This window comes from Carassius gibelio, chromosome A15 (assembly GCF_023724105.1).
Source record: "Carassius gibelio isolate Cgi1373 ecotype wild population from Czech Republic chromosome A15, carGib1.2-hapl.c, whole genome shotgun sequence".
NCBI lineage: Eukaryota > Metazoa > Chordata > Actinopteri > Cypriniformes > Cyprinidae > Carassius > Carassius gibelio.
Window position 1 is genome coordinate 2196217 of NC_068385.1, and position 18588 is coordinate 2214804.

Below are 18588 nucleotides of genomic sequence, written 5' to 3' on the forward strand. Positions count from 1 at the left end.
ATATACAGAGATGTATTAATCCAAACTTGATCATCTTTGCTCGTGTCCATTAACCTCTCTACAAAAACAAGAACTTATTTATCAAGACATATTTGAAGATCCACTGGTTCTTTATGTGTACCATCTCTCTGTCCAGTGTTGGACAGCGTGTGTGTGTGTGTGTGTGTGTGTGTGTGTGTGTGTGTGTGTGTGTGTGTGTGTGTGTTTGGCTGGTATTGTCCTCCTGTGCTGTGACGATTTTGCCGCTTCCAGATACACCGCCTCTCCAAGAGTAGGCTAACGCCAAAACGCGCAGGTAACGGTTAATAAACTAATAATAACTCATAAGTAAGTACAACTTATAGTTTATCTGGTACATTGGATAGTTTATGACAGTTATTGTCTATCTATGATATCTAACTTGAATATTAAGTTGTGACTCCAGTCGAGTTTACAAGTCGTCTCTGGTCTTCAGTGGTTTGATGCCACATCGGTCGGTCCACATTTAATGTGAACAGAACAGACAATGATCTATTTTAATGTTTCCCCGCCTCTCACAAGGCAGCCAAGCCTCATTCTTTCTCCATTTGAATTCAGGGGATGCCAGCATGGCATTTGCCCAAAAGGTGAATGAATGGAGAGAAGCTGTAAAAGAAGAGCCACCAGACAACTGTTGAACTGTAAAAGAAAAAAAACAACTGAGGGAATTAAAAAAAATCTTAAAGCAACTTTGAATTAAATACTTCCAGACTGGTTTGTAATAGTTTTTATCCTATTTTATTTTTATATAAGTAGCTTAAATCGATGCGATTAAATCAGTTAACAAGAGACTTGGGTTGTACGTTTTTAATTCGTACCCGTGGTTTTAGAATCCACCTTAATTTTCAACGCGGAAGTAAGCCGTTTTCTAATTTTTATGAACCTGCGAGACTTCCGGGTTGTAAGCCGCTGACTGTAGGGTCCGGGAAATAAAGAGAAGCATAACAACATGCAGTATAGGACAAATGCTATAGTTTGTTTGTGTACATAAGTTTATTTGTAATAAGAAAAGGTAATGCAGCTTTAAAGAATCCAAAGAACCCACTATGTTTTCTTTAAAGTAGTTTCAAATCTCATTTAAAATCCAAAGAGGTACTTTCTTTGCTTCACTGCTTTGTCGATTGCAATCAAAAGGCTCCATTACCCACATTATTCAAACTGATTAGGGTTTAACTGTCAACTGCAGACCTTAAGCGCCCTCTGGTGGTTCTAGAAACAGTCGGTCTTATTTTTATATCCTCGAGGCGTTTGTTTCTGTCTTTTCCCGTCTTCCAGGTATTTGTGTTCAGTTCAAGTAATTAATTTTAAATGATCGTTCTGCTTGGATTACAATTAAGATATGACAAATATTAAGGATGAGAGCTTTTCTATTATGTGTACTTGTGGTTTCCCTTTAATCCTGAATAATCATTATATCAACTGATTATTTTACAAGCATAAATATCGGAAGTCATTTAACCACAAAACTGCAGTTAAAATGATTTGAATAGGCGCTTTAGAGCACACTGTTTGGTTGTTTTTTGTTCTCCCTTGCAGTGTTGGTCCTTTTAGAGGACATCAAGGTGAAACCTGAATAAGATGACATCATCGATGCGTGTGTAATAGTAAACAAAGCAGTTACACGTCACGGCCACAGGGTGTCGCTCTATTTACATTTTACATATACATATATATACATATACATATGTAACTGCTTTGTTTACTATTACACACGCATCGATGATGTCATCTTATTCAGGTTTCACCTTATAAATGTTTTATATATATATATATATATATATATATATATATATATATATATATATATATATATATATATATATATATAAAACATTTATTCTGCTATTTCAGTCACGAGTGCTTATTTCAAGTCATGGTCATTTCAAGATTCCGTTTTTGCTGTCTGATAAGAGTGAAAGTGTCTTATCATAATAAATAGATACTTCAAAAATTCTTCGCAAAAATGCTACACTGACTAATGCAGATCATTTCTATGTTGATATTTTGAAAACCAGTTCATAGTACAACACATACATGAACCAATTACACTTCTTAGATGAGGACGAATCACTCATCATTGATACGGTTACTGCAGATATTAAGTATATCGTATGTAATCACGTCACTACAGTAGCTCCGGAAGAAAACACAGGACAGTTTCCTAAAAAAAGAAATGTTTACTTCAGACACATTCTTGAATGTCAAACAAAGCTGCATTCTTGTAATTAGAGTGGTATTCAAAGTACAGTTAAAGGACCTTGTGACGGCAAATACGAAAAATATTTTTTTAAAACTAATAAGATAGTGCACTACAGATCTACATAAACCAGATAATTGTGCTACGCACCTTCAGAGAAACAGTTCAAGTCGTATCATTAAACCTTAAACTGTTCCTGGCAAGAACTACCACTAACGAAAAACAAAGATTTAAAAAAATATGAAACCTGAAGACACATAGTGTTAAATTTACAAAAGGAGAATAACATTGTACATCTTAAAAACGTAGCATATACACAGCCTAACAAATCTTGTTTCTGCTGTATTACGTTTGAAGATGTGATTCGTATACAATTGGGTTTATGGCATGAACAAGAACCTAGGCTACATCAGTAGCTAATCTACTCATCATCCTCATCATCATCTTCTTCCTCCTCCTCTTCTTCATTTTCATCCTCATCATCATCCTCCCCACCATCTTTTTTGGACAAGCCTGCAATTCCCTTTGTACGATATAGTGCAATATCCTACAGGAGACAAAAACATTAACCAATTAATCAGGATGCATCCACAATGTAGCAGTTTGAGAACACTAAAGACTGTTCAGGAAAAAAAGATGAAAGACGCTTTACCTTGTCATACTTCTCCTTAAGCTTTGCGGCTTTCTTCTCATAGGGCTGCTTCACCTCAGCCGCTGAGCTATTCCACATTTCTCCAAGCTTCTTGGCAATGTCTCCGATGGACAGACCTGGGTTCTCCCCCTTAATCTTAGGGCGGTAGTCACCACAGAAAATGAAGAATGCTGACCTTAGGGGGGAGAAACATGTATTTAAACAGACCATCTTGAAGAATGTTACTTTGCAATAGGCAGTGCACAGCGCAAACATACGGTGGTCTCTTGGGTGCGTTGGGATCCTTAAATCGCCTTTTCTTCTCACCCTTCGGTGGAATGTAGTTCATCATTTCTCTCTCATAGCGAACCTTATCTTGCTTGGCCATATCCTCAAATTTGCCCTTCTCTTTGGCAGACATTGTCTGTTCAGAATGAGAAAAGGCTGTATCAAAAAGTGCAAGGTATACCTTACATTTTCCAAATAAGCTTAAAAGCGCAACTTTTCCATAATATAATGGCATCATCTTTATCAGTGTTTTTCAGAACAGTACCTTCCATCGCTCCGAACACTTCTTGGAGAATTCAGAGAAGTTTACAGAGGCTTCAGGGTGCTTCTTTTTGTGTTCTTCACGGCAGGTTTGCACAAAGTAGGCATAAGAGGACATCTTTCCTCTGGGCTTCCTTGGATCTTTCCCCATCTTTACACTCTGGGAGAAAAATATATCCTCAAATAAATAGAAAGTGACATCACATGCTATACTCTTTAATCATTTGGATTCTTTTACTATGATGATGCAAACACTTCCTACATGTAAGATGGGAAGTCATGGCCTAGTGGCTCGAGAGTTTGACTCCTAACCCTAGGATTGTGGGTTCGAGTCTCGGGCCGGCAATACCACGACTTAGGTGCCCTTGAGCAAGGCACTGAACCCCAAACTGCTCCCTGGGGGCCGCAGCATAAATGGCTGCCCACTGCTCCGGTTGTGTGTTCATGGTATGTGTGTGTGAACTTTGGATGGGATAAATGCAGAGCATGAATTCTGAGTATGGGTCACCATACTTGGTTGAATGTCACTTCACTTAAGATATATTGTTATTGCTAAAACAATAGTTTAAACATGATACATAAAATACATAAACACATAAAGAAATTTAAAAAAATAATGAGTATGTACACATAAAAACAAATATGATGCATTAAAATAAATGACACTGCAATTCTGCACACATAAATTTCAAATATATATATTTTTATCTTCTATATATCATTATTATGTACTGTGAGGGACATACTGACTCTAAAAGGAATTTTAAAAAATCAGCAAGATAAAATGTGCAGTGAAATCACATTATTGATATGGACAGGGAGATGCACAAAGACCACCTCAAGTTCACGGTGAAAGACAAGGACATCCTCAATCTCGTAAATAAAAACACATATTTAATGATTTAATAATCATTCCTAGTATTTCTTTTTTATTTGTGTGTATTTTACATAAACAGAACATTCACAGAAACATCGCCCCAAAACCCGATAGATTTATTACAAAGGGACGTCCTTAAAACACCTAATCGGTGCAACAATAATATTTCTTCTTCCATTTTGAAAAAGCCGTCTTCTTGAGAGAAAGTCTCCTTCAATTGTCTCCTCCCACATTCCTGGGTAATTTAGAGGATACTAAACCGCACTTCGCCCGTTTCTCGACGCTTTCTCATGTTATCGCCTCCCCTATGGAAGAAGCTGCTCTGTATCGGTAACTATAAGCGCTATGCAATGGGCGTTTCGCTCTCGTAAGTCCGCCGTTCAACTGGAGCCACATGAGCACAGCTAGCAGAGCCAACATGGCTGCCTTCCTCACTCTCTCTCTTTATGTCTGCCAGCCAGAGCCTCATACACACAACACCGGTGGTGGGAAACACTATAAATATAACTGTAAATTCCCATGCGCGTTTTTGCTTGGAAAACACATGCGTTTATTAAAACATACCCTCGGGCTTTCTTACGAGTTTAAAAAGCAGTGCAAAAAAGCTTGGTTGAGTTTTATTTCACCCCCCGCTACTCACAGGCAAAACGCACTGAGTATCCCCCGCAAGCCAGCCATATTATATGACTAAACACGGCCGCAAAACGTCCAATTCTGAAGAAAAATTACACAAAATGAATAAAACATTCCCTCGGGACTGCTAAATCTATTCGGTGTTATTTTAGTCTGAGAATGGCACGCACGTCACTGGTTTACACAATAACATCTTTAACAGAGACCCCAAAAAGCTAAATGCTTTAGCTGCCTGTGATGGCTAACGTTACCTGACAAATATTACAACCAATCCCATTAAATACTAGTAAAATATTTCACAAGGAAAAGACAACCATGTTTTATCTTCAGAAGATTTTTTCCAGTCAGGACATTCCACTATGTAACGTAACTGAGCGCACTGACTGAATGACTGGCGAATAGATTCTGACAAAGATCGGTCGCTCTGCTTTCCCCAAATACGCAACTAAAAAGGGAAATGTGTTACAATCTACTACTTCATTTTGAAAAAAAAATCATTAATTAAGACCTTTACACGCATATTTTGGCAAAACTCACCAACCTTCTCTATCTGCAGCCTCTGTCGATGCCTAGATAATGGGGCTGTGAAGTACAATAACACTGACGAGCGCTCTTCCAAGTGCGTGCAGAACCCTCCGCTCACGAGAGACACAGTATACAGTCAGGAATCCTATTGGCTACCGCCAAGTCTTAAGCGCCTGTTATTGGATGTCGGCTCACAATAGCCCCTACGAGAGCAGAGGTGTGGTTGGCTGTTCGTCCTCATAACGTCATATTTTTTCAACGGCGCGTAAATATGAAAATCCATCAATTGATTCAAGCGTACTAGTATCAGACACTGTTTTGTTCTGCTGGGTACTTACTGTAGTACCTGCAAGCACGCCGTGGTCGCTAAGTAATTGTTTGACGATTATTTTATACAAATACTAGATTTTATCCATGCACGCATGGTTTATTCAACAAACAGTGACCAATTCATTAAATATAAATGAAGAAATGAATCCATGTTTTTTCTTATACTAATGAGTATAACACAAGGGTTTAATAAACATCACCTGAAATTTAGGGCTTTATAATTTAGCGAATAATCCTGAATGAACAAAACAGAAAATAATGAGTAGGCTTACTTATTATTAATCTTTTATTGCTTCTTAACAAATAACACATCTGTCGTCGTAACTTTATCAAAAGCCCGTTATGGTGTCGAAGAAATCGAGCAATATATCCAAGCTTTTTTAATGTTTTTAATCAGTGCTTATTTTCCTTGTTATGTGTTATGCGTACTATGTTGCATGTAATATTTGCATTTGTTCCAAATGTATTTTTTGTGATAGGCTACCTTCACAATTTATAGAAGGTAATCTTGAAATGCACCATGTAATGTTTTCCACTGAGCGGCGCTAGGCCCTAATAAAATCGAATTTAAACTCCTGTAAGTTTTACAGACATCCTAAGGATTTTTTCTGATTCTGTTTTTTAGTACTTTTAACTAAGGAACGTGTGAGAAAATAAATACAGTTCTCGTGGTCTATTGTAATCATATAGATGTTTAAACTTTTTGTTGTTTTCATTTCATGTAGCACTGTTTTGCTCAAAATTGCATTGCATACGAGGAACTTTCGGTGATTTCAGTGGGCCACCTTTTTGGCCGCTTGACGTTATCAGCGGGTCTTTGGGTTTCCGTGCGTTCATGCGTTTTCTTTTACTGTCTATGGTTCATGCGCGTCATTATCTGCTGAAAGCCCCCCGCGGAGCGTCAGTTTGCAATACTCGCTCGCGCGCCCGTTGTTGTGTGTTTCCTATAACAACATTAGCTTACAGATAACCTCAGATAAGCATTAGCAATGCAGATCAACAAGTGAAAACTTTTCGAAAGAATTTCAGGAACGTTTCAACAACAGGTGCGTCAAAAAAAAAAAATCAGCAGAGGATTTTCTTGTAATGCACTGATCTGTACAAACGACTGAGCTCCTGGTGAACAGTATCTACATGATCCTGGAAACTTTACTGTTGTTTGGACAACAGTAGCAGAGGCAGATAATCTGTCAAGACAGCCATGGCAATATATGGTTAGACAAGTTTATTGTGATTTTAATATGTTACTTAATATGATTCAGTATTGGTTTTAGTTTCTTTTCCACTGTACATTTTAATCTAGATGTTAACAAGAGATGGGAGGTATATGAGACCTCACATAAAAGAGATTTCATCTATAGACCCATTTCATCTATTCCAACTCTAAGGTGAAATTTATTAATTGATTATTATTATTATTATTATTATTATTATTATTATTATTAAGAAAAGTGATAAAAATGTCAGAGGTAGCATTCATCTTAACTTTTTATTTGTTTCAAATACAAGACCGAAAACATCTGGCAATATCTATAGAAATTCATACAAACTGGATGATCCGGTAGGAGCAACTGCATACAGTGATGATTTCTGCTGGAAGCCTGTGTCAAAAACTACTTGCATAAGGTCTGCCACGGCATCAGGAAACAGAAGAAACAACCCGCATCCAAGCCAGGTACAAACTGTAACACATTTTGTGTTTTGCTGTGTTTGTTGGCTTGTTGATGAGTAGTTTGAAAGTTTGAAAAATCTTTTCGTGCTAATGGTTGTATGAATGTGTGTACTGGGACTGTTCAGCTTTAAAAAAAAAAAAAAAAAGCACACAATTAGCACTATATTTCTGTCCTGTGTCCTGCCATACAGGTTTGGTAAAACATAAGGGTTAGTATATGATGGTTCTTTCTTTTAACACAAAGGCATTCATGGTATGGAGGCATTCTGCAGATCAAATGAAGCATTTTGGTGCTAGTTCCCCTCTACAGCACCTGGTGACTGAGAAGGAAATCCAAAAGGCTCTCAGTGCCCAGTATAGCTCGACCTACAGGACTGATTTTCTTGGATTACCTCAAGGTTAATTTAAGGAATTATAGCACAGACATTTGTTTATACATTTCAAAGCCTTTTGAATCTTATTTAATATCAAATCTTGTGGTTCCAAAGATTACTGCATGTTATTTTATGATTGCTTTTTAATGTTCTGTTTAAATCAGGAATTATGTCTGTTTAACAGGAATTATGAAGAACCATGCAGTCTGTACACCTTTTAACCACAGCAATGGTGTCCACTACTATACCCAGACTGAAATGAGACACAACTTCCGCCCACCCAAACTGAAACTTGAGCTTCTGGGGAATAACTCTCGCTATGGGTGCAATAAACTGCATGGTGTAGCAGCGAGGGGTATTGGTAAGCTTCCACTAAACAGTTGCACTTCTGTTTCAGTGCACTGGTCAAAGTACTTTGTTTGAAACTGATATGACAACCAACCCTGGCAGTAGCCTAGACACAATGTAAACACAAAAGAAAAGATTAAAAACCTGATCAGCTTTAATTGTTCACCCAAAAATGAGAATTTGTTGAAAAATTCACTCATCCTCAGGCCATCTAAGATGGATCCTCTTCAGTAAATAAATTGCATCAGAATCAGAGTCTAAAATAAATACATGATAAAAATGTCACAATAATCCACACGACTCCAGTCCATTTATTAATATCTTACGAAGCAAAAAGCTGTATGTTTGTGATAAACAAAACAATCAAGACATTTTTTACTTCAAACCATTGCTTCAAGCTAATATTGCTTCCTCTAGTGAAAAAGCCATCTTGTCTGAATCAGGAGAAAAATATGCACACATCAAGCACCGTTTTTGAAAGAAAACAGTCCGAAACAGTTAAAAAAATATATGTAAGTGGATTTTGGTGTTACTGGACAACAGGGGGTGTTATGTTTGTGGTGTTTTCATCAGCTGTTTGGACTGTCATTCTGATGGCGCCCATTCCCTGCAGAGGATCCATTGGTTAACAAGTGATATAATGCTAAGTTTCACTAAACCTATTCTGACTAACTCATCTACATCACGGATCACCTGCAGGAGAAAACATTTTAAGCATTTTTTTTTTAGTAACTATTAATTTAAATGTAAGAGTTCAGCAGTCAGTTATTTGACAATTAAAAAAGAAATGATTGATAATTATTCAATTATTGATAACAAAAAAGTAATATATATGTCTGGCACACAGATTAGAGAAGAATAACACACTTCACTTTTACATTTTAGTTCCTACAGTGACTCACAGTCACATTAATAACCGGGAAAACAACAAACTGGAGACCACCTACAATAAACATTTCGGAGGTAAATATACAGATATCTCTTCAATGCTAATAACAACCGCACCTCAATCATTTGGACAGTTTTGTAGGATATTGTCTGATGAGAAAGTGTGATGCTGTGTGTTCTGACATAAGAATAATTCCTAAAGTGTAGGATTTTATCATGTTAAATAATATATGTTTTTTTATTTTACATTTTACCAGAAAATAAGGATGTGAAGACAATGCACATAACCAGCTACTCTGCTGATGGATGTGAAGGGAAGAATAGGGGTGTGATCATGCAAAACTCTTCCACACTGGAGAGGGTATCAGCCTGGCCTGGGCCTTTATAAAGATGCCATTTTGAACCATGAAAAGCTATATAAAGCTGTATGAATATGTGTGCATTGCATTTTCTTTTTTTTCTTTTCTTTTATTATTTAGAGTTCTGTTTTTCTTCCAGAAGATAGAACATTCCTGCTTTTATGAAACTGCCTTCATGCATCTTTAAATGGTGTGCTTAATAAAATACTGAAATGACAACTGATAATAGGCATAAATCATGTTTTTACAATACGCAATTATTTTTTCTGAGATTTGTGCTAGCCATATTTGGCAAAAACAGATATACAAATTGAAATGAACAAAATAGTTGATAATTTGTCTCTTGGGAATAATAAATCTGTTAAGGCTCTATTAGTGCTGAAATAAATATTTTGAGTATGGTTTATATATTCAAGACATGTAGTACAGACCAAAGGTTTGGACACACCTTCTCATTCAAAGAGTTTTCTTTATTTTCATGACTATGAAAATTGTAGATTCACACTGAAGGCATCAAATCTATAATTTAACACATGTGGAATTATATATGGAATTATATACATAACAAAAAAGTGTGAAACAACTAAAAATATGTCATATTCTAGGTTCTTCAAAGTAGCCACCTTTTGCTTTGATTACTGATTTGCACACTCTTGGCATTCTCTTGATGAGCTTCAAGAGGTAGTCACCTGAAATGGTCTTCCAACAGTCTTGAAGGTGTTCCCCGAGAGATGCTTAGCACTTGTTGGCCCTTTTGCCTTCTGTCTGCGGTCCAGCTCACCCCTAAACCATCTCGATTGGGTTCAGGTCCGGTGACTGTGGAGGCCAGGTCATCTGGCGCAGCGCCCCATCACTCTCCTTCTTGGTCAAATAGCCCCTGATGCCTTCAGTGTGACTCTACAATTTTCATAGTCATGAAAATAAAGAAAACTCTTTGAATAAGAAGGTGTGTCCAAACTTTTGGTCCGTACTGTACATAAATACCACAGATAACTCTGAATAAATTATAAGTCTAAATTTAGACTTAATCAAATTTTGACTCTATAAAAGAATTAAGAAAATGTGGAAACCTGAGACTCAGGTGTTCTGTCTCTCTAAGTTCAGGGAGATCTGTACACAGCCATAGCTTGAGCGGCAAAACAAGAAAGCAGCATCTATGGATAATGAAAGCCAAGCCAATGAGACGAGACACTCTCAAAGACTCCTCTAGATATGCCGCTAGGCAGGAAAATCCGGGCCTCCTCTGCTGGAGCCCAATTGAGACCCATAACAAGCCCAGGTATTCTGCTTTATTCTTTTTTTATTGATCTATATATTGACAAGGCTTCCCATTCCCACATTTAAAGCACTTAATTCCTAATTAATTCTTAATTCTTATTTATGGTGTTCCTGTGGCTCAGTGGTAGAGCATTGCATTAGCAACCCAAAAGGTTGTGGGTTTCATTCCCAGGGGAACACATGTTAGGTCAAAAAAAAAAATTATATATATATATATATATATATATATATATCCTGAATGCCCTCTCACTTTGGATAAAAGTGTCTGCTAAATGCATGAATGTAATTTGTTCAGTGCTACTTCGAAACAGCTCCTGCTACAGAGACTAATTTGTTCTGCTTCATGACTTTCATCATGGTATGAGGATATGTTTTTTACCGCATTGGTATTCAGACATTTTCCAGCTTCTGACCTTGAGTTTCATTCCTGTTGTTCATAGTGTTTGATGTTGCCAGGGAAGTAGGAAGATGGTAAATGCTGGTGCCATGCTGGAACACTACAGTTTTTGTCCTTGAGGAATAATTCATTTTAACTTTGACAGACAAATATGAAGATATTGCTTGACTCTAATTTGATTTGACTTAACCCACCCTTGGCTTTCACTTTACAAAAGGAAATTTAGGAGGTGTAAATTTAACTAAACGAAGTTGCTACTTTCTCTTTGTTTATTCAGAACAAAGTGGTATGCAACATATATGATATGTATAACAAGGTATTTGTTATCTTTTTTGTCATAACAGAACTGATATTTCATCTTTCATCACATAGAACTGTATAGAACTCTTATAATCCAAAAGTAAACACAAAAATAGCTAAAGCTCTTAATCTGATTATTAATCTTTAAATATTTGATTTAGTTGTTTCTCCCTTAATTATGGCCTATTAAGTAAGATATAACTTGACACTTAAACATTCTGCAAATATTTTTTGTATGTTCCTATTTAAATAAATATAATACAATTAATAAATAGTAAAAATAAAAAAAACACTTTTGATTATATAGAAAATAATACAATTAATATTTAATAAAATCATACTTAAAAAAAAAAAAAAAAATTATGTAGTATATACACACAAACACACACACATATATACTGAATAGGGAAATTAATGCAAAATTTATTATAAACAACAACAACAAAAATTATAAACATTATATTCAGCAGTATATTCATAATTCTGCAGTATTTTGTCAGAGTTTGGACCAGTGCATGGAGCTGCTGGACTGAGCCAGAAGCAGGGTGTGGGGTACAGACAGCAGACTGAGGGGAGAGGGAGCTTTTAAGGCAAGAACTCAGATGACACTCTCTCGCCCTGGGAGATAATGCTAAAGTCAACATGCGACAACACCATAGAGCAGATCCTACTGGCACCTATGAGCTCAAGGTAAAAAGTCAAAAGGTCACGCTTGTGCAGCATCTGCTGCTTGGCTGGATTTCCCAACAATTATATTCCACCTAGATTGAATGGCAACTTGCCCCAGCTTCATCTTTCACCAGCCAAGGTATGCAAATGAAATGTTACAGTGATATATGAGGGGGTTGGGCAGCTGGACTGAGATACCCCTCAAATCCATAGTGTTGCATTTGAAATCAGAGTCAAATATAATGTTTTAATTTAATATAATAATATATTTAACCCCACCCCCCTCTTCAACAGGCTCCACCCCTCCTATAATTCTAATCTTGTTGGTTAGCATTTTTCAAACTCATTATTCTCTAAACAGACCACAGAGCATCAACTTTAAGTATGTCACAGCATGTATATGTATCTTTTAATATCTTTAATATGCTTTTAACCATATCATATGTTGTGTTGACAAGCCATTTAATCTTCAATAAGCATTTTTATGTCCTAGCATTTTAATGCCAAACAACACTTGTCGATTTATACTGTTGAATTATCCACCATACAGTAACTCTTTGATGTTAATCTCTGTTAATTCTCTCTGTAGTTCTCAAATTGAGAATTGCTCATTTTATACATGCTCCTTCAAACCATTAGAATCCTATTTCAAATCCTTTAATAACTTTTGTTTAATTTATTTTTACTGTCCAATATAGATTGAGATGATGGTGTCCATTTTATCATGTGATTGTACATCTTTTCTCTCTCTCACCGTCTTTCCACCCATTTCCTTGGCCTAACACTTTTCGAAATCTCACAGAAAGATTCCCAGATTCAACAGCTATTCATGAAGATCGATTACACCGGCGATGGCAAAATCGAGGGGTTATGAATAATTCACTTTATCCCCTTGAAATCTCAAACTTTCTCTTGTTTAATAGATGAAGAGACAATTTGTTAAATGCTAATTTTTGGAGCTGAGTTTTTGCACTTGAAAAAAACTTTGAGCAAGTTGCTGAAATGAATCTCATTCACTAACCTTAAATACTGATATAATTGTGCATAAAAACGGCTAACCAACCTTGTCAAATAGTAAACATGACTGAAGTTTAGTTCACACTTCAATTTATTTCAAATTTCCAAGCTTGTAACGTAATGAATCCATACCACCATTTTATTTTTTATAGTATTATAATATTAATATTCAAATGTTGCATTATCCTACAGTTAATGTTTAATTTAGAAATTAAAGCATTCTCGCATAGGTTTTAGTCACAAATATGTGTGGTTGCATGGTTAGTGAATAAGACTCATTTAACAGAATATAACATTTACCATAAAATACTGAATACACTTCCACACCAAATTTTATTAAAGTCTATTTAAGTGTTCCACCTTTTCTTTTAGACTAAGTTCTACACATACGTATACCTGGAAAACAAAGAGGAGAAAGAGACTGTGCATCGCAGTAAGATTGCAGCCTTCATATTTCCAGCTATCGTCAAGTCTCTAAACCACAGGGAGCCCGTTCTGAGAATCCGCTTCCCTCCTAATGGCAGCGTTGTGACTCTTAGAGAAGATGGGGTTGTTAGCTTCTGGACCCCCAAGCTTTATTTGAAGAACAAGAAGAATGTGTTTGTAGGTTACTTTTACAACCTGGAATCTTTTCACTATTTTTTTTTTTTTTTTTTTTTTTACGTAACGTTTTGAGGTTCTGCTTTTTACATTTTAAGGACACACTATTTTATTTGAATCTTTTTTCTGTTTCTATATGCAGTCTGAGAGATCCATTGGTCGAAAATCTAAATGGGCTGCTGATTTTGTGCCAACGCCTGACTATAACAAACTGATTATTGGAACAGGTAAACTTCTCTAAAAATACATTTATTTTTACAGTCTTTATTATGGACTGTAGTGTACATAACCTTCTAAGCAAGATTTTTGCTCATGGCATGCTAGTTTAAATGAAGATGAAAGATGAAAATGAAGACTCTATTTATGCAAAGCAACCTACAGTTATTATAGGGACAAATCCCTTGGAGCAGACTGCTCTTCTACACAAAAGTACAGTTATGCAACTTTATAGTGATCTTAGGAAAAACTTACTGATTTTACAACAGCCAAATCTGATCTCAACCTCAGCCAGTCTAAACAGCATCTCTTTTCCTACTTTACAGATCCAGAGAGGTTCAGTTTTTTGAGCTTTCCACTTTGGAGCCTTGCTGTCAGTTGAGTCTTCTAGAAACTGTGCCTTTATTACTGGTGGGCAGACGCCAACATTTTTTCTTATTAGTTTATAGTGTTTTAATTAATGTTCAATGTTTTCAGTTTTTTTTTATTTTTATAAAAAAGCACATTATCAGCTTTGCATTTACAATTTAACATAATATTAGACAACATTACATTAGGTTTGAAATAAGAAGGTTACGTTATGTCGGCTCATACATTTTTTTTTGTAATTAAATATTTAAGAACAAGAGCACAGTACTTTCTTTGATGATATTTCCATGTTTGCTTTCCTTGTAAATAAAAAATAATCTCCTGTTTTGTCAGGATGTGCACACAGCCCTAGAGTGCCAAAAGCTTTGAGATTAAACCGATGAATGTATCATTGTATATGGTGATACTCAGGTAAGTAAACGTATTCAGTCCAATATGAATTTCATATAATACAATTTATCTGTTTAATCTCAAAGCTTTTGCCAATCTAGGGCTGTGTGAACATCCTGCTAATGAAATCTGTCATTGAGAAGCTGAGGAAAACAAGTTTTTTTTTTAAATAATACTCATTTTGCATGTGCAGTTTCGTAAAACAAAATTACAGGAGCAAATCATGCAAAATGTCCAGATCATAATTTAATGAATAAATTAATTAGTAAACTGATACTGATCTCTGGAGAGCAGATATGTGAATGAAAACTGACATGTTAAGAATATTTTATGACCTTGCTTACTGTTTATGATTTTTACCTTATTTGCAGTCCAGGCCATAAATTAAATGTTTATTCTAATTACAACATAAACAAAAACCAAACAGGCCTATAAATGGCCTGGACAGTCCTTTGTGTATTATTTTTTAGTAATGTAAGCTTCTTTTATTCTTTTTTTTACACTGTGACATTATGACAGTTAAGCACATTCTTTCCCTCATTATTGTATTACAATAGTGAGAAATACAAGCAAAAGAAAAACATATAGGCACACTATGATAATGAGAATAATCATAGTTGAATAAAAATAACATCACAGAGCAAAACATCTTAATAATCTTAAAAATAGGGTTCATTTTATTTATGCTAAATTTTAATTGACATTTTTTACTGTTGATTTTAGGATGAAATATGAACTAGACATTCAAATTCACAGAGGAGTGTGTAGAAAATAGTGTGCCTTGCTTTCTCACTTCTTTCTGAGTGAAGTCTGTTTAACATTGCAGAAGGAAGAAAATAGCAACTGTGGCGTCTTGCATGTTTAATGCCAGAAGAGAGATCTGTCAAAGCTTTCCATGTAATGAAGCTCTGGATAAACTTATTTGAATAACACACCGTGACTCAGAAAGAGGGGAAAGGGTTCGGAATCTGTCAGCTGGGATCTGTTAGAGTTGATATGGGTGTATGGATGTTTGACAATCTGTTTTTAATTAGGAAGCATTCATCCATCAACCTACATGCAAGAGCAGATGAGAGAGAAAACAGAAGTGTGTGGAGAGGGAAAATCTACGAAAGTTGCACAGAAGAACTTCACCATTCCTAAAGGAGTCACGAACTTTGACTTGGTGTAAGAATTGAAATCTTTTTTTCACCGGTGGGACGGACAAGCTGTTGCCCATGTGGATGCCATACATCCCTTGGTGTGCCTTATACCTGATGATATCGTCTTCATAAACTGGCATCTCTATGATTTCAGTTCTTTTAACCGTCATGTAGTGTTCTAGTTATTTTGATACAGAGAGGTTTTTTTTATTCTGGTAAGGTATAAAAACTTCCCTCCTTGTTACACTTGTGGTGTTCACAGTCAAAAATGGCCGGCCACAAAAAATTGTTTGTAAATCTCTCATTATGCTCTTGGAATAAATATTTTTGTCAAGGCAACTTGTTTTCTTTTAATTAGCACAGGTTTTGTATTTACTTTTTATTTTTTGGGAACTGATTGATCATAGATCTCAATTATCTGAGTTAATTCACCAGGGTTGCCAAGTCTGCATAACAAAACCAGCCAATTGCTACTATAATCACAATCAAAACTATCCCAGTCATGTTCTGGAAGAAACTGGCAATTAAAATTTCATTCCGCAGGGGTCCTCCTCAGTCAAAATTATGTTCCGGAGATCAGGGTGGTTCACTTCAACCCATTGAAAAAAAACAACCCATGGCAACATTATAAAATAATCTTAATAATCTCTAATAAATTCGGCAGAAAAAAATGGATTTGGCAACGCTGTTATGCACATTAGATCCAAGAATCCAAGATAATATTGCACGATGAGAGATTTACTAGCTTTTTTTAAAAGACCGGTCATTTTTGGCTGGGTACACCGAATTACACTGCACAAGGGTTAATCACAAGGGTTATTCTTCTGGACAACTGCTTTTCTGTTATTTAAGAGAATATGAAATACACACTTATGATACTGTGTGTTCAAATACTGATGTTTTATGCCAGGCTATTAACATTTTGAAATGGCAGAAAACCAACCGGGATTTTGAAAGGTCACACCGCCCCTGTTTCCTACCTCTGTACTGCCTCAGTCTCCGCAGACAACACCGCTAAGGTGAGAAATGAATTCATTACTCACAATTCAAATCTGAATGCTAGAAAACGTATTGATCTGAAAAACAAATAACAAACAACAGGCGTTATACTCAGCCACAGTGTTTTTCTGGATGTTCATAATCAGAAAAAATGAATGCAGCATTGCACCACTTGTCTATTAACGTATTCTAAAGCCATATGACATTCTTTTATCTATATCCTGAACACAAAAGGGGAATTTTAAAGCATATCCTTATCACTCTTTTCAGTATAATGAATGTGAATAAGGACGGGGGCTGTCAAGCTCCGAAATCATAAAAACAATACAAAAATGACCCATAGGAGTCAAGTACATATGCACTGTAAAAAGTCTTTAAAGTCATTCCTTTATTAGAAAGTACACTCTTAACAATAAAGGTCCCAAAGGGTTTTCACAGTGATGCCAAAGAAAAAACATTTTAGGTTCTCCAAAGAACCTTTTGGTAAATCATGTTATATAATATTAAAAACAAACAACAACAACAACAACCTTTTTTCCACTATAAAGAAACATTCATGAAATGGAAAGGATTTAATCAATGTCAATGGTTCTTCGAAAAAAGAAAAAAGATCCATGAAGGTATTTTTCTTCTTCTATAAATCAGTTGATCCAGTTTACTAAACAACAGTTGTTAAAATGTTCATGAATCAGACAGATCTGGTCTTTTCATCATACAAAGCTATTTAGAAGACTTGCAATATGATGTGCAATTCATATGCATCACTTTTATAATGCTTCTGTGATGCATATGAATCGTTTTCACAGCTTGACAGCCCCAGTCCTCCTTTACTTTGATTATTTTGAAAACGTTAATTGGGCAGGATATTGTTCTTTTTATTTTTGACATTAGAAAGAGGGTCATTCGGGCTTGGAACAACATGAAGGTAAGTAAATGATGACAGAATTTACATTTCCTGTGAAATATTCCTTTAATCAGAGGAACAGAGCAGTGCAACATAAATATGACAATATTTTATTTTTGAATGATACTATTACTTTTCTTTTAGATATGGCATATTAAGGATCAGACATGTCTGTTTACTGCACATCCAAAAGCAAGTCAGATCCAGGGAGAGTTGTCTGCGTGCCTCCACTCTTCCGCTGCAGGGGTTATACATTGCCTCAGATTCCTTCGCCTTACTATCCCTTCAAACAAAGTATGATATCTAATGAATATTTCAAATTCTGTTTTAAGTATCCTTTTGGTTATGAGGTGTTAGGTTATCTGTATAGTTAGAATTATCATCACGTTATATTCATCATCAGTTGTCATGCATTCTGCATCCTTTTTCCTTCCATATTCCATCTGTTGTAGACCACAGCCTAAAGGCAGTCAGACTGTGTCCCATAAAGAGCCAGTGTTGTGCTGTGGATACAGTGAGGAGTTTAGGTAGGTGGTGAGCTGTTCTGAGGCATCGGTGAGTGGTTTTGAGAAGTATATGTGTGAAACACATTGAGAAAGCATATACAATGTCTTTCATACTCATAGGTTGATCTTTTAAAATTCACACAATTTGTTTCAAGATGATTGAATGATTGGATATCAGTTTCTTATAGACAGTTTATCATGAAGCTATAATAAAGACAACATTTGATACACTACAGTTGAAAAGTTTGGGGTTTAATGGTTTTGAAAAAAGTCTCTCCTCACAAAGCTGCATTTATTTGATCAAAAATACAGTACAAATAATAATATTTGTGAAATATTATTTAAATTTAAAGTAATTGTTTTCGATTAGAATATATTTTAAAAGGTAATTTATTCAGCA

At 35.7% G+C, this 18588-nt stretch overlaps 3 protein-coding genes across 5 annotated transcripts; 2 read left to right on the forward strand and 1 right to left on the reverse strand.

Annotated features, from left to right (window-relative positions):
- Positions 1-2175: 2175 nt before the first annotated feature.
- On the reverse strand, positions 2176-5584 carry hmgb1b (high mobility group box 1b). 3 transcript variants are annotated; one of them, XM_052617384.1, is made up of 5 exons: positions 5447-5584; positions 3400-3555; positions 3125-3270; positions 2868-3042; positions 2176-2762 (listed from the first exon to the last, which is right to left on the reverse strand). In XM_052617384.1, exons 2-5 carry the CDS (start codon positions 3544-3546, stop codon positions 2637-2639), a joined length of 594 nt encoding a protein of 197 aa, XP_052473344.1. In that variant the 5' UTR covers positions 3547-3555; positions 5447-5584; the 3' UTR covers positions 2176-2636. The 3 variants fall into 3 exon arrangements, with proteins under 3 accessions (XP_052473344.1, XP_052473345.1, XP_052473346.1); XM_052617385.1 differs by having other exon boundaries at positions 5443-5582; XM_052617386.1 differs by lacking the exon at positions 5447-5584 and adding an exon at positions 3658-3679.
- A 625-nt stretch (positions 5585-6209) lies between these two features.
- Positions 6210-9476, forward strand: LOC128029545 (testis-expressed protein 26). Its single transcript, XM_052617387.1, has 7 exons — positions 6210-6974; positions 7064-7148; positions 7270-7435; positions 7677-7830; positions 7991-8167; positions 9040-9117; positions 9300-9476. The coding sequence occupies exons 1-7, from the start codon at positions 6962-6964 to the stop codon at positions 9428-9430; spliced, it is 804 nt and encodes a 267-aa protein (XP_052473347.1). The 5' UTR covers positions 6210-6961; the 3' UTR covers positions 9431-9476.
- A 2542-nt stretch (positions 9477-12018) lies between these two features.
- On the forward strand, positions 12019-18425 carry wdr95 (WD40 repeat domain 95). The gene is given in 11 exon segments (XM_052616155.1): positions 12019-12066; positions 12848-12915; positions 13437-13665; positions 13805-13889; positions 14204-14293; positions 15672-15802; positions 15804-15877; positions 16714-16798; positions 17827-17924; positions 17926-17976; positions 18135-18425. Coding segments are annotated over 11 exon segments (1101 nt in total). The 3' UTR covers positions 18277-18425.
- Positions 18426-18588: the final 163 nt, after the last annotated feature.